The 16082-nt window shown below is 49.5% G+C and overlaps 2 protein-coding genes across 5 annotated transcripts in view; one reads left to right on the top strand and one right to left on the bottom strand.

Moving 5' to 3' along the window:
- Positions 1 to 16082, top strand: part of CCNDBP1 (cyclin D1 binding protein 1) — a 78742-nt gene that overhangs the window by 11372 nt on the left and 51288 nt on the right. The window contains exon 13 of one of the 4 annotated variants that reach the window (XR_012641717.1): positions 2077 to 2174. The exons of the other annotated variants lie outside the window; for them this stretch is intronic. The gene's annotated coding sequence lies outside the window, so the exon portion shown is untranslated. Of the gene's footprint in view, positions 1 to 2076; positions 2175 to 16082 lie in introns of those variants that run through there. 4 annotated transcript variants of the gene reach the window in all.
- On the bottom strand, positions 3261 to 14896 carry TGM5 (transglutaminase 5). The gene is given in 15 exon segments (XM_074970054.1): positions 3261 to 3420; positions 3728 to 3861; positions 6974 to 7083; positions 7086 to 7133; positions 7281 to 7652; positions 7954 to 8119; positions 8292 to 8365; positions 8463 to 8566; positions 9276 to 9303; positions 9306 to 9413; positions 10432 to 10532; positions 10534 to 10616; positions 10880 to 11008; positions 12150 to 12265; positions 14662 to 14896. Coding segments are annotated over 15 exon segments (1968 nt in total).

Below are 16082 nucleotides of genomic sequence, written 5' to 3'. Positions count from 1 at the left end.
TGCAGAATAAGTTGCTCAGCTCAGGGAGAGTCAGTTTGCCCTTAGCCATACCTCCTGTCTCTATAAATGAGCCCTGTCTGTAACTGCCATCACACACTCCACCAGGGGGCTAGGAGGCTGATCTGTGCTATGGTTGGCTGGTAATGCACTGCACTCTGGGAGCGGTGAAGAGAAGTAAGTGTTCTGGAGGTAAGAAAGAATAAGTGAGAAGCTTCTAGGGGTTGAGGAGATTAGAACAGGCTATCTGGGAGCCACTGGTGGTTGTCCATCTTCTAAGGTGAGCCTCTTGACCTCTCACTTCTGCCAATCTGCACCGCCTGCTTGTGAGCTCCTATTGTATCCCTTGTGCTCTAGACTGGAGTGCAGGGTTTATGATGTGCTTTAGGGATCTCTGAAGTCCTGTGCCATTGATTCTAAGGCCAGAAAGAACCATTGTGGTTGTCCGGTCCAACAAGTGAGCTGGGACAGTTTGGGGGCGGCGGGGGAGGAGGGGCTGTACATGGCAATGCAGCCTAGCCTGCTATCTCCCAACCCACACCCAATGGTCTATTAGTTTTAGTTCCATAGTGGAAAAGATCATCTCTGAGCCACTCAGCCCAACAAAACTTGTCCTGCTTGTGGCTATAGAGGTCACTGTGTTCTCACTGCTGCAGTAACAAAGTGACTGACCCCTCCTTTTACTTCAGTAGTGAGCTGGGCTTTGCAAATGCTGATCTCCTCCCGTCCAAAGTACGTACTGGGGGAGGCTTCGTCCTTCAGCATGCTGTCAGCCTCAGCAGATGACCTTCTCCCTGTGCCCTCTTGGACTGTGCATCAGGCACCCAGGCTGGAACAAATGGTGATGAGTTCAGTCTAGTCTTAGCCTGGGTAATTCTGCTGGGATGGTAGTGCTCAAGACTACCCATGCCCCATCTTTTTAATAGCTACATAGTCCCAGCTAGGCTTTGAATTTGCACCCCAGTAATAGGGATAGGGTCCCCATGTGGCCCCCACTAACAGTAAATCAAGTTGGCGACACTTGGTTATTCGGTCAACTCTTCACACATTTGGAAACTAAACATACTTCTCTCCAAGTGGAAGGTAGGGTCTGGAAGTGGTTTTCTGGAGCTGGAGTGTCTGTGCCTGTCGGGTCAGACTACATTGTGGTTGCATGTGGTACAGACCTTACCTTGGTTATCTTTGAGAAGGAAATGAAGCTTCTCCTTCCAGAGCTGGGTAATGGCCATGCCTCTGTACTGCACGGACAGGGACCTCAGCAGCAGATGCACAGCCTTCTTACCACCGGTCCTGTTAGACACTTCCACAGACAGGTGGACATCCTATCCCAGCAGCAGGGAACTCTGACATTGGATGCAGGCAAAGAGCAGAGGAGCTGGTTCTTCAAGGGCAGGAGGAACAGTGCAAGGAGCAGTCTTGCTGGTGCTGGCAGTCCCAAGTTCTCTCATCTTTCTGAAGGCGCTCTCAAGCATCTCTTTCCTGAGAACCTGCTACACAGATGAACACAGTCTCTTACTGTCCTCCTTTTCTCTTTAATAGTGTAATCAGGCAGATGGAGCAGGACCACAGTGGAATGATTCCAGCAGAGCTTGACTGTTGTCTGTCAGCTCTCTCATGTTATTAGAAAGCAGTCTTTGAAGGCACCAATTCAACAATCCTATGTGATGAGATGCACTCACATCTTTCCTCCCCTTCCTGTCCACTTCAATTATAGTACCAGGATGCAGGTCTCTGAAGTGACTGGATATTGTAACTCTTTCAGTTGCTCCTATTAACAGAGCCTTCAAGGTCCTGTCTCACTGTGCCCTAGTCTATGTCTCAGAACTAAACTCTTATTGTGTCCACCAGGCACCTCTCTGTCACCCATGCTGGTCTCAGTTCACTTCCTCGTTCCATGCAGCAAAAGCGAGGAGTGGAGAGGACAGAAATAAAGCCCAGGGAAGAGAACAGAGATGGGGAGAGGAGCTAGAACATAGGGTGGGGGACACAAACCCTGAGCAGCCTGTACAGATCAGAGTCAGGGTGTGGGGGGGAGAGTATCCTGGCTTTTGTTAGTAAATGGTCACCTTATTCCAACAGTATTCTACCCCTGCCCTGCAAGCCTGGGATAAGGGAGAGCATCATCCCTGGGAGCCCATCCACATCTGGAGAGAAGGAGTGTGCAGAGAGAGAATGAGGTGAGAGGAGTGTGACTGGGAGGCAGAGACTTAGTGAGGAGGTAGGGAGAGTGCAGAGAGAGAGTATGTGAGCGTAGTTGATTTAATTTAGGGGGAAAGGGGAAGTGAAAGGGGTGAGAAGGCTATTCTTGGAGGACCTGAGTTAAGTCCCCGCAACTCGATTAATTACATCTCCACATTTTATTGGTGACCCCAGCATATTTAAAGGCTGGTGTGGGGGAAGGCAACAAGTGAGAATCAAGGGACTTTTGGTGCTGTGATGTTGCCATCAAATGATGGTTTAAGTTTTAATAATAAGACTCTGGCACTTTCCATCTGAGGACCCCACAAGTGCTTTACAGCTCTTAGCCAACTGTAGGACAATGGTGGTTGGGAAAGCCAGTGGCTGGTTCAACCTGACAAAACTTCTCCTGTAACTTACTAGTGCCACAGAGTAAGTCCGTTCCTTGGCCAGGCAGGTGATCCTGGATCCAGAGCTGTTCAGTGTGCCCCTTTCTGCCCTTGTACCTCCCATTTGCTCTAGGTTCTCCATAATCACGGAGTCTGAATAAGAACAGACCCCAGCTTCAAGAGCACTCAAATGTTGCATCAAGATGTAGTTACCCACAGGGCTGTGCAGTGCCAGGCTTGCAGTGCAGTGCCAGGCTTGCCATGCAGTAGCTCCTACTGCCTAGCACCCTTAGCCAGGACTTGGAGGAAGCAGGCTCCTCTGATAGGAGTCTATTTGTGTTATAACCAAGCTGGCAATGGAGACTGATAGGATTGCAGTATCTTGTTAATTCAAAAGAATGGACTGTAGCAGCAGGTTCTGCTGTCCCAGCTCATCTGGCCTTAAACAGCCACTGGGGTACAGGGCCAGGCACCCACAGGAGCTTAGGAGCTGCTGCACCAGTGTACTACCTAGCAGGAGCCTTGCATGGACGTGGACTCAACCTTAGCACTTTCCTTGTGCTCCAGTAGCTACTGTGGTGAAAGGTCATTCTCCTGATTTGGATACTTCCTGCTGTTGCATTACACTGTGTGGGGAGTTTGCGCTCCTTCTCTGTGAATTTCATTTCAGGCTGCACAGCTATGATCATGGAGTTGTTAAAATCTAGTGTAGGGTGCCACCATGAGAGTCTTGTACCCTTTGATATCCCTGAACTTGTTGCTCTTGAAGTTTACTTGGAGCTGCCTTTGGCTGCTCTTGAAGGGGATGATTTGGAAAGTGATGCTGGTCCTTTCTTGGGGTCTGAGGGCTCCCATGCTAAATAGCGGAAATAATGGTGACTTCACGTAAAATACCTGCTCTTCCCAGCCCTGCCCTCCGCTCCCCTTGCTGGCTGCTATTCTTGCCTCCTACTCTGCTGTTTCCCCAGCTTTCCTGGAAGCCAGTGTTCCCACCAGATTTGACCCTCTCTCCACTGGTAACTCAGCAGCTCTATTTCCTCCCCTCATTGGGGACTGAATTCCCAATGATAAGAGCTAGGCACACGTGGTGGGGGAATAGACCCCAGATAACCTATGACCCATCTCTCTGAGCAGCCACGCAGAAGAAAATACCGATTACTTACTCGGTGCTGAGCTGTTCTTTGAGCAGGCCGCCGCCTTCCACAGTAAGGACACAGTCTGCCACCGGCTCATAGAGGGGATTGGCAATTACCACTTGGAGAGCAAATGGCTGCTTCTCCACAACCGGCGTCAAGACCTGAAGAGAGAGGCCAGAATGCACTTCATATGGTTGTAAAAGAGAAGGGCAGGTGCTTAGGGGGTTATTGCCTTAAATGTGATTTGGTGCCATGGTCCTTCATCCAGCCGAGCAACAACATACAGAGTGCAGAGCAAGCTTCTCCCATACCACCCTCTGCCTGCATGACCATCCCACAGCTGGAGGGGCTCTCCTGACAGGGAACAGAAGGGAGTTCAGTCTCTATTTCCCTTTCAGCCCTGGCCTCCCTGCTGAGATCACCAATTGGTATAAAATGCCGTGTGGACACCTGTCCCACTAGGAACTGGACAGCGCACCAGCTCTAATACAGGCCTCTGAAGTCATCAGAGGGGAATGAATGCTGACCTGGCCCATGTGGAATAAGAGTTGAGAAGTCAGTTCCAAGCCACATATTCCGTCTAGGGCAGGGGTTCCCAACTTGTTTCGCGGCTTGTTCAGGGTAAGCCTTGTAACCATAGGGCCATGTAACCATCTTATAAGGGGTGCAAGTGCTGGGAGGGGCCAGGCTGAGCAATGCTACAGTGATGGGGTATATCTGTCCCCTGATAGTCACTGTGAGCAACTGCAGAAATTTCCCTTCTCTCTCAGGATCTGGCTTTTCCTGCTCCAAATGAGTGGCTCATACAAAGTGAGGTCAGTTTCACACTCTTCAGCTGCAATTGATGTCTGTCTGTGTTAGGGCTTGTCTCACAGAGTGCTAGTGCACAGCAAGCCAGGGGATGCTGTATGGATCCTGCAGCTGCACACTGAAATCCAGGTCTCCAACGTCCCAGGTCAGTGCTCTAACTCCTGGGCTATTTGGCATAAGGGGGCGGGGGCAGGCACCACCAGTACCTCTCTTTTTTGGTTTGTTTTTTGCAGGAAGGGCTGACCTGGCTTAAGTGACTAACTCCAGGAGAGGGTGCTTAGCTGTGAATCCTGAGTGGAGACATCTGTCTAACTCCCTTTGAGGGGCAGGGCAACTAACTCAAGGCTGTAGATTCTATGAGGCAGAAGTCTGTGGCAGAGCAGGGAATTGAGGTTGGGTCTTTAAGTCTCGGGCTAGTGTCCTAATTCCTAGAGCATTCTTCCTCTTGCTTTCTGAGGTACTTTCCTGGATGCATCTAAAAATGTGTCAGATCTTCATCCCCACCATATGCTCTGTATAGATCTTTGCTCTGATGTGACCCAGCTTGAGGTGGGGACAGATGCTGTGCTCCAGTGCCAGCCTGCCCCCACTATTGCAGTATTTGTTAGCTGGGACTAATGCAGAGGAGTCGGAAATGCAACTTCTTCTAACATTCATGACTGCCTCAGCCCTGTTCCTATAACCTAAGCAGCTGCCTCCAGCTTATCATTCTCTATTCCGCCTAGAGCCACTAAAAACTTCTTCCCATGCTGCACAGGGCTGTGGCCAGCTTCAGGGGAGCATGAACTGAAGCTTAACTACCCCCTTCTGTGTGTCAGCTGTTGGAGAGTATGCAAATCCTGTCCAAAGAAACCAAGAGAGTCTTTCAGTGGACATTAAGGGTATGTCTACACAACAAGTGAGCAGTGAGTCTCAAGGTATGTCTGCACAGCAAAGAAAAACCCGCGGCTGGTCCATGCCCGCTTGCTTGGGGTAGCAGGGCTCGGGCTACAGTGCTGTTTCATTGCTATGTAGGCTTCTGGGCTTGGGCTGGAGCCTTAGCTCTGGGACCCTCCCACTCCACAGGGCACTAGAGCCTGGCTCTAGCCTGAGCCCGGAAGTCTACAGAGCAGTGGAACAGCCCTGCAGCCCTAGCCTGAGTCAGCTAGCACGGGCCAACTGTGGGTGTGCAGTTGCTGTGTAGACATACCCTCAGAGGCCAAGTGTGCAGACTTGGGCTTGTAGGGCTCATACTGTGACACTAAAAATAACTGTGTAAACATTCCGGTTCATGTTCTGAAACCCACCTCTCTCCCTGGGTTTCAGAGCCTGAGCTGGAATGTCACGTGGCTATTTTTAGTACTATGGCGTGAGCCCAAATCTGCAGAGCTGGGCTGTGAGACTTACAGCTACAGGGTTTTTTTTGTTCTGTATACATACCCCATACATTATTTTCATTTGTAACTTCATTATTTTTCCATTGGTGAAATGGTATTAAAAATTCTCTGTATGCTGTGCTATTTGCTATTCACATGCTGGCCACTGGAGGTCCCCATTTACTAAAGGCAGATGAGCCAATAGGGCTAGTGGCTTGTCAGTGGGTATGTCTACACTGCAGTTAAACACTGTAGCCATCCTGACTGGTTTGGGCCTGCAAGGCTTGGGCTAAGGGGCTGTTTAATTGCAGTGTAGGTGTTAGGGCTCAGGCTGGAACCTGAGCTCTAGGACCCTGTGTTGGGGGAGAGTCCCAGAGGTCAGGCTCCAGCCTGAACCTAACAGTCTACGGTGTAATTAAATAGCATGTTAGCCCAAACCTGAGTCAGCTGGCACAGGCCAGACCAAGGGGTTTATTTGCAGTATAGACGTAATCAGTGTTGTCCTGTCTCTAGAGCACTGATGGCTGGCTGTGCTGAGCTTGCAGTGCCATTCATCTAGCTGAAGTCAGCAGCTGCTCACCCATTTCTGTACAGTGGGCACAACCAGGTGGGCTTGTGATTGGATCAGCAGCAATAGCAGCAGATGGATAGGAATAGTCAGATGAGGTATTTCTGACTCTTTTGAGTCAGAGAGATGTCATCCATGGGTGGGTGCCAGGAACTTCCCAACTCTAACCCCAGTTACCCACGGACTGCCAACTGTCTGGGGACAAGTCCCAGTTCCTAAATGATAAAATGTGGACATTGCTGCTCCCCTCTCTTCTGGAGGCAGTAAACATGTACAGTGGGCGTGCTAGTAATGATAGACTCTCTCCGTCAGGCTAGATGGATGGAGGCTCTGCCTAATCCACAGTGGGCAGCAGACAGTCTTCCCTGTCTTCTGGAAGAGCAGCATTTGGTGGGGGTTCTCTGTTCCCTGCAAGAGCTCCAGAGACAGAGCTTCCTTTCTAAAGGAGAAGTTCTCCCTGCTTCCCTTTCCCTCCCAACCCTGCGTGGCCCTGGCTTTCAGCCCCTAGGGGAAACAATTAACTACACAAGATTGCCATACATTAATGAGGATAGCAGGGTAAGCCAGGGTGGTGGTCTTTTTCACGAGCAGCTTCTCCCAGGTGGTGGTCTCCTCCCCCATGGCAGTGACCTGAACCAGTTTGTCTAGGGCAGATGGTTCCTATAGTAGGGGTATGAGATCATCCATGGAATGATCTTCTCTACAAACAGAACAGATATTCACAGAGCTGTAGGCCAGGCACTCTGGGCTCCACTGATGCTCCCTAGTGCCTGGTGGGCTGACTTCCTGAGCCCATGCAGTGTCCCTATGGGCCCTGCACCAAGATTAGAGCAGCAATGAAAATTACCTTCTTTGGGATGGACAGTGATGTACAGTGTGTCCTGCCAGAAGGGAGGCAGGGGGGTGCTGTTGTGCAGCATGGACTGGATACTCACACTCAGCTTTACATTCTTATACTCAAAAGCCAGGTTACAAGCTAGCAGGATCAACTTGATGTCCTGACCAATTTCAGGGGACTCAGTGATTTTAAATTTCAGATAGGTTTGTGCCACTTTCCGTGGCTCCTGGTTATGGTTCTCTCCTGGGGTGGGTGGAGCCGGTGAGAATCTCAGGGCTCCTGGCAGGAGCCTGTTGGGCCCTGCTGTGCTAGGACTTCTCATTGGTTTGTGCTGTGCCTGGGCACGGGCCTTTACATACACCCGCCTTTCCTCCTGGGAGCTGGTTTGAAGAGAGAAACAGCGCTGGTACTTTGCTCTCCATAAACTCAGCAGAGCTGGGCTGGAAAAATGTCCAACCATCCGTAACAAAGGAAGAGAGGCTGAGGCCCAGTCTAGGTTGAAGAACCTCTAAGGCCTCAGATCTCCTTTCCCTACAGCTGACACTTTCTGCCAGCTAAGTGAGATATAGATGCCTTCCCAGCTCAGTTTGCAAATTGGTTTGTTGTATTATACCACTGTGCAAGCCTGTCCTTGTGCTGTGGCTAGTGCTGGAAGAGCAGCCTGGGCTGGATGTTTCTGTACCTTCCTTGTACTTATAGCTATTGGTGATAGCCTCGCACTCGTCGCTCCCAGTGCTCTTGGTACTGATGTGGTTCCCAATAGAGTGCGTGTCCCGGTGAAGTATTTCCTTCCTTGCTCCATAGACAAGCCAGGCAATGCAGTCGGCTTTCACCATGGAGAACATACAGTGGGGGAGGGATAGCTCAGTGGTTTGAGCATTGGCTTGCTAAACCCAGGGTTGAGAGTTCAATCCTTGAGGGGGCCATTTAGGGATCTGGGGCAAAAATTGGGGATTGGTCCTGCTTTGAGCAGGGGGGTTGGACTAGATGACCTCTTGAGGTCCCTTCCAACCCTCATATTCTATGATCGTAACAGAGGTTCAGGTCCCCTTCTCTGATGGCTATGACAGAGGCAGGACCACAGCAATACACCCCTACAGAGAGGAAGCAAAGTTAGCAAAGTGAGCCAGGCTCTTGCAGAGCTGAAGCGCCTGTGCATAAGGACCAGACAGAGAGGAGACCAGCCTTTACCATTGCCAGTTTCCTGAGGAGTTGCATCCAGTACCTGCCACCCTGAGTATCCTGGGGGCAGGTTCCTTTGTGCCATCCAGCCCTCATTCCAGACATGGAAGTTCCTACAGGAGGAAATAGAGACAAGGATTTGCTTTGCAGATAATTTTTATGTGATTGCTGTATGAGGCCCTTGAGAGCTGGAGGAACTGCCCCACTAGGGTGTGACACATGTGAGTCACTGCGCTAGGGTGAGGCCCTGGGGAGCCATTGTGCTGCACGTGGGAGCCGAAAGCGGCCATGTTACCAAGCTGCATGTGGGAGCCAGGAAGATCCATGCTGCTGTGCATAGGTGCTGGAATGGTTTCCATCATTTACAGGATTTACAGATTGTTGCAATGGCTCTTAGCACTCCCACTATACAAATTGTTCCAGCGCCCCTGCTGCTGTGTCAACTGGGCAGCTCCTTGTCACCTTGCAACATTCAGGTCAGTTAAATTCAGTTGCAAAGTGCCCAAGCTGAGGGAAGGGAGTGAGGCGGGTGCTGCAATGCCAGTGAAGATGATCCCATATTGTCCCCCCCCCCCAACCTCTTGCTGTGTGTGGGGGGGAGGGGTTGCTTCTCCCAGGCTTCGATTGCAACAGCATTCGTTGTTGTTCTGAAAGACTTTTTTGCAGCCCTGAAGTGTCCTTCTGAGGGCTTCTAGGGGGCCAGAGGGATGGAGCAGAGGAAGAAAGCGGGGCCCTTCCATTCCTGGGCTACCTGGGAGGGTGTAGCCTAGCCTGTCCATCCCAGAGCTGAATACAGGGACCCGCAGCCAGAGCCGATCTCACCACACACTGTCCTTGCTGTCAGAGCCAGGATCCTGCCTGTGGTATCATAGAACTTGTCAATAATCAGGTTGCTGTCTTTCTTGTGGCCTGACTCAAAGTTGGTAACGTTACGGGTTGGGATCCCCAGGCATCTCATCACTGGGAAAGGGAGAGGAAAGTTACAGCTACTGGGCTAGTGCTGATCCTCAGGCCCCATAGGACCCCATAGCCTGTGACTGAATAGACATGACCCCATCTCTGTGCTTTACCTATAATGAGAGAGTCACAACAGCCAGCACTGAGGAGCAGGTGGACCTGAAATCTCCCTTCAGTTTGTGTATGAATCAACTAACTTCTCTGGGAGCTTGCCATCTAGGGTGGTAATGGGGTTCGAGTGCTGCCTCTCCAGTGAACTCTGAGCTGCTTCTCCCAGAGGGAGACTGTCATGTTGGGGTTAGTGCAGGTGTGACAGCCCTCTGCTGTGTCAGACCTGCTGTGTGCCTTAGTTACCTTCAGCTCGTTGCATTTCCAAGGTCTATTCTCTAGGGTACGTGTGGTTAGCTGGTGACTGTGGCCATGAAAAGCAGCCACAGCTACTAGGACTGAAGCATCTAAACCAAGTATTTTTGAAGTCAGCCTGTATCTGATGGAGCCTGCCTTGTATGTGGCACGCAGAGCCCTCAGTCTGCAAAGCCATGTGCTAGTTTCTTCTCCTGGCTTTTACTGAGAATTTGAAGAGTTGAAAGTAAGGGTTTTTCTCCTCATACAATGTGAGATTCACAGATCTGGAACCCAGTCTATCCCCAGCCTGGGTAGCAGCAGCAGTGCAGGCTCGCTCACAGCCTTTTGCCGTGTGCCTGGATTCCTTCGGGGAGACGCCTGTTCAATCTCCATCATCCATCTAGTCCCTGGCCTCTTTGCTGACATTACCAGTTAGAGGACAGTGAAGAACATGAGTCTTTTGCCAAGGTGGGTTGGATGTGAATGAATGGCTCAGTGGTGAGAAACTCTGTTTTATTCCCAACCTCCCAGACTCTCCTGCTTCCCTTGGATTGTGGCAATGAGCTGTGTTATAAACACATTTTATATAGTTGGATGTTCGTTTCTCATTCTTTCTGAGCTAATCCCCAGAGTTAACATGAACTTTAATTTTACGTACATACCCTTCAGTGTCCACTCGCCCTATCTGTGCACATCACAACTGCAAAGACCCAGCATTGCCCATATTTAACTGGTTGACCTCCTGCAGCATCCCACTGTCTCAGTATGACGACTGCTATTCAACTCAGATGGGCAGATGCAGCTGGAGTAATCTTCGCTCCAGTTCCCGTCTAGAACCCCGCTGTCAACATTGCTGTTGATCTGGAAGGAAGCAGGGATACCAGAACCCGCAGACTGCAGCCTAGAAAGCTCTTTGGCATGCATAGATGGGGCACATCATGGGCATCTTTTGGTGAATCACAACATCTCCTGGATGCAGCCACAGCCCATTGTGGGGATGACACAGTTGTCCTGGCAAGGCATGAAGGGGACATGTAGCTGCTACTAGAGTGGCAGAAAGGACTTTTGTGAGTTCTGTGTCTGTACAGTGATGGATAAGTAAGTATGATTAATCCTTCACTTACCGTAGCGCTCCCCACCCTACTGATGTATATGGGATTATTTCGTAAGGAATACTCTTTGACTGGGTCACGCTGGAAGTTTAAGCTCCTGTCCAGTAGCTTCAGACAGATATCCACAGTGTCCTCCTCAAACTGAGAGAGGAAAGAAAGAGACACGTCTTAGCATCATGCCTTCCTGCCTGTGAAACGTGACCTAGTCATTTACACAACAGGAGTTATAGAGACCTGCTTCCCATGTTCTGTATTAAATATGCCTAGCCCTTCATATACACATACACGCTTCTTCGCTTCCTGAGCCAGAGAGCAGCAGCTGGAAGAGCTTTGTGTGGCACAAATGTGAAGGGTCATGGTGTAGTTTTTTTCAACTAAAATTTTCCCTTGAGAATTCCATCTGCATGTTTAATCCTATAGCCCTTCAAATGCAGAGTATCTGCCGCACAGCGACCCATAGCCTTCTTGCTGCAGTGCATGAGCACCCCTGCAGCACAGTGACCCATAGCTTCTCACTCTTCTGAGGTCTAGATCCTCAGTTACAGCTGAACTCTGTTTGGGACTAAGCCACCCTTCCACTCCCCCAGTCCTAGGGTTGGGGGGGCTATTTTGGCTCCCAGTTTAACTTCAAGTTTAAAAAAGCCTGCTTTAAATGATGCCTCACAGAGATGGCTCTGCTAGACAAAGACTGCCCCCTGCTCCAGCCACACCCCATTGCACTCTCTGCATACAATGCAGCTAAAAGAGGGGCCAGGGATCTGGCTCTGTCAGCATATGCTGTGAGAAGGTCCTGTTTTTCCCCAAAGATAGCAGTGGAGTCCATGCTTGGGACAGGTGAAATGTCCAACCTTTGAGTGACAAAAGGGGCTGCATTAGCATCTTCTGGAAGACCAAGTGCCACACCTAATTTGTGTAAAGTGGAGCTTATTGCAGCAGTCTTCAACTGTAATGCAGAGGTTTTGCCCACAGAGCAACAGATCACAGCATAAGGGCTGGGCTGCTCAGATCAAGAGGGAATATTGTACGCTGGAACTTCTGTGCACCTAATCTCTGCATTACAGACAAGGGCAGTTATAGGCCACATATTACTCCAGGAGCCAGAGCTGGCCACCCCCGGGCCTCTGCATGCGTGCTCACAAGTGGCAGAGCCGAATGATCCCAAAGTGAGGAGCTGGAGCAGCAAGCCTCATTTAGCAAGGGGAGCTGGCGACAAGTTTTGTCCTTGTAACAGATAAGAACATGGGTTCCATCCCAAAGAGGCTGCTGGGAAGGCCCAGTTTACCTGTCCATAGTTCCAAGGATAGGGATGGATCCAGTTCTTGTTTCCCTGGTAGATTAAGCCATAGTCATTCATTACATATTCCTGCCTTCCAGGAATTGCTAGATACATATCACCAGCTGAAAAATTGGAACATAAAGCGCTGTTATCAAGGCTGATCCTTCACTCTGGCACTTCGAGTGCATAAGATGGGGGCCCGCAAGGATTTTAAAAATTAATACTGGCCACTCCAGGCTGGTATTAAACTCCCAAGGTCACAGCTTCTCTCTGACCTTGGATGGGTAGATGCTGCCACCACGCACTTGGGAATTCCTTCCTGTGGGGTACCCTCAAGCCCTTTCACCCCCCCTCCAGGGAAGAGCTGAGAAAGAAAACAAAGGAAATTAGCTGTTGCCTCCAGCTAATTAAACAACACATGCACAAACCTCTTAGGACACCAAAAATCCAATCCTGTTCTTAATAAAGGGTAAATTTTATTAAAAACAAAAAGAAAGAAAATACATCTGGAACTTAGGCTTTTGCTAGATTTAAAAAACCCAGTTACAAAAATTAAGCATTCAGATAGCTCTCTTGGGGTTCAGCTTAAAGGTTACAAACAAAACAAAAGCATCTGGGGTTAGCACAGAGGAGTCCACAAGCCTTACAAAATAAAAAATAAAACCTAATTGCATCTTTCTAGACATTTCTGATCTACTTATATATTTTGGGTTTCAGATAAGTAGGTTCAAGGTATGAATTGATGGTTTTTCATACGTGACTTAAAGCTTTTTACAGCATAACTGCTCCCTCTTTCCTGGAGAACAACACCACACAGACACAGGGAAGCTTTTTTCCCCAATTTTAAAAAGTTATAGTCCTCCCATTGGCTCTTTTGGTCAGGTGCCCACTCCTTTCTTTTTACCTGTGGGCTTGTTAACCCTTTACAGGTAAAGCAATTAGAGGACAGCTCCTAACAGGGGTTTTATAGCTAACTGGCTGGCTGGGTGTCCATAAAAGGGAGCTATCCACCCCCCTTCATTTAACATAGCTGTGAAAATACAGAAATTGCCTTCTTTCTGGCTTTTCTCTTTCTGTCAATGCTGCTTCCATAGATCATGAGTTCTTTAGTATCAAAGCTCTTCAGAACTCACCCTGACAGTAGCATTAATGGGGAGCTGGGAATGGTAAGCTTTCCATTCCCATGCTGGAGTCACTGCACTATGAAAGTGTGTCCTTACCACATTAAGGAGCAGGTCCAATGGATGTGGATCCAGGGCACTGAACTGTCCACTCCTCTCACACTGAGAGGCTCATGGGGAGAAGCAATTGGGATAGCTCTAAAGGCCCTGAGAGGCTGTTTGTGTCGCACTAGCACAGTGTTCCTTCCCCAGGAGAATAAAGACACATTCAAAGGGAAAAACATTCACTACTAGGTTTTAAACTCTCTCAGGTGACGTGTTTATTAGCTGTGTCTCTGCCTGGGTCAGAGCCTCCCTCAGACTGGGATTAATTGCTTGTTGTGGTTTGATTGTGGTAGCATTGACAGCGTGCTTGGCACTGTACAAACACAGAACACTGTTCTCTGGGGTTAGCATCCAGAAGAGATGTGGGCTCTTGGGACTGGATGGGCTGTACAGGGGGATCAGGAAACCCTGTGGGAAGGTCCATGCTGGCTGAAGTCACTGAGAAGTACCTCGGCGGAGAGACATCCCTTTTGTTTGTCCTGGGCTCAGCACAGACAAGTTAGAACCACCCAATGGCAAGCCACATACCTGGGCACCAAGCATTAAAGAGCAGGATGAACTCCCCCAACTGGTAGGAGGGGATGTGACCTGTACCAGAGTCAATGTGAATCTTCAGGAGAAACTGCCCGATGACTGCACTGGCTGGAGCAGACAAGGTGATTTCCATGGAGCTGGGACTGTTTGATGCACAGGCTGCCCTCCAGCTACTCCTGAGGCCTGACCTGACCAAAGAGAATATAGCTTGTGTTCTGGATGACCTGTCAGGTCAGGGCCCTTTGGCAGATAGACGGAAGGTTAAACATATCCTAATAAGACAGAATGCTTGTGTTGGATTCAGAACCCCCTTGCACCTACTGAAATTACATGGGGGAGGGGGCAGGCAGACCCAGTGTTTGTCAGGAATCTGGCCTGAAGCAGAGCAAACCTCTAGGCAACCTAATGAGTGCAGCTGGCCTATAGTAGGCTGCATGAGTGGTTACACTGCCTGATTGGTTGGAAATGTCAGCAGATGGGCTCTTAAGCCCAGCAGCTGCTCACACTGTATTTATCCTCAGCTGAGCTGTGACTACTCCTGAGCCTGCTTGTTCCTAGCCCTCCTCCTGCCTTGAACTCAGCTATGCTCCTGGCCTCAGGCTTAGTTCCTGATGTCAGCATCTAGCTGCTGGGCTGGACTCTCCATGTCCCTCTCAGTCGCTTACGGGAGGGCAGGCAGGGTTCTTTAGCGGGGGTTATTTCTTATGCTAGGAGGGTTCCCCTTCCTTGGTCTCTGCAGGGGCTGTCCTAGCTCTTACCAGTCTCTGTGATGAGGAGGATGGTGTCTGCTCCTGGCTGGTATCCTCAGGCTTGGAAGTGCAGAGTGATGGTGAACGGCTGCCCTCACCTCACCACCAAGCGCTTAGTGGTGATCTCTGCTGTCCAGGGTTGCAGGTTGTTTCTGTAGCATTGGAAGTCTGTGAATGCAACTTCTAGCCCTAGGACTAAGTGGGGTTTCTTCAGTCCCATTGAACCAGCCTCATTCCGTTCCATAACCCTACAATTGCTTTCCAGACTCTAATATCCTCGCCCTGATGCCTTTTGTGAATAATTAAGGAATCATTTTATTATTCAGCCCCATAGGAGTTCATAGTGTTTTAAGAACCATAGGAGAACAAGAGAATCCTGATTAGAACAATGTCTTTGCGTGTAAAGAGGGGGGGGGGACACTCAAATGTGGAGAACTGGTGTTTACCTGTACCACTAGGCACTTGTATACCCTTGGGATAAGGCCAAGATAGGCCATACTGCCACTGTGCCAAGGTGATCTCTCCTCTGTATGGCCCCCATAGGTATCTTATGATGTCCTTGCCAGTTATCACCCATCTGTGGCCTTGCCTGCCTAGGAAAGATCACTGAGGGAGTCCAACATGAACAGCATCTGACATCCTCCAGTTTGCTCATGTTCCAGGCCAGACCATGCATGCTAGATAGACACTGTTGGTCTCCATAGCTGACAGTCTCCTCGTGGCAATAGACAGAGAGGGGATGTCTTGACTAATTCTGTGAGATTTTTCAGCAGCCTTTGATACCATTGATCATCGTGTGATATTGACACATCTATAGGCCCTGGGTGGAGTTGAAGGAGTCACCTTAGAGGTGATCTTGGGTCTTTTGGGGTGATCCCAGTGGGTGACAACTCTTCCTTGCTGAGGCTTTCCAGCTGTCAGCTCCCACAGGCTTGCTTCAGTCTGGGTTTTCCCCCTTCCTTTTCACCATCTACATGAAAATGCTGGGGGCGGGGGGGAGGGAACGGGGACTGTGAGGCGATACAGAGTGATGTAATCAGTATGATGTGGCTATTCTAAATCAGACTCCAGTTGGACTTACTTCCTTACTCGCCTACTGTGTTGCAGAGATAGTTACCTGGACAAAAGTCAGGCAGTTTAAGCTCAAGGTGGAGAGGACGGAGGCTGACTGGCAAAATAATTTTGAGGCTCTGGCAAAGTTCATAATCACCCTCTCACTCAAAAGATGTCTGTCACAATCTTATTAGCCTAAGCTCTGCTCTTGGACTCACAAACACCAAGACCAGTGGTTCTCAAACTTTTTTTTTCGTGGACCACTTGAAAATTGCTGAGGGTCTCGGTGGACCACTTAATGATCTTTCCAAATGTTGTTTGTACCATTAGCTCACTATTGTAAAGCGCTTTGGGTAAAAGCTCTATATAAAAAAACC

Source organism: Natator depressus, chromosome 13 (assembly GCF_965152275.1).
Source record: "Natator depressus isolate rNatDep1 chromosome 13, rNatDep2.hap1, whole genome shotgun sequence".
Classification (NCBI taxonomy): Eukaryota; Metazoa; Chordata; order Testudines; family Cheloniidae; genus Natator; species Natator depressus.
The sequence above is the reverse complement of the archived record's forward strand: the minus strand, read 5'-3'. Positions and strand labels throughout refer to the sequence as shown.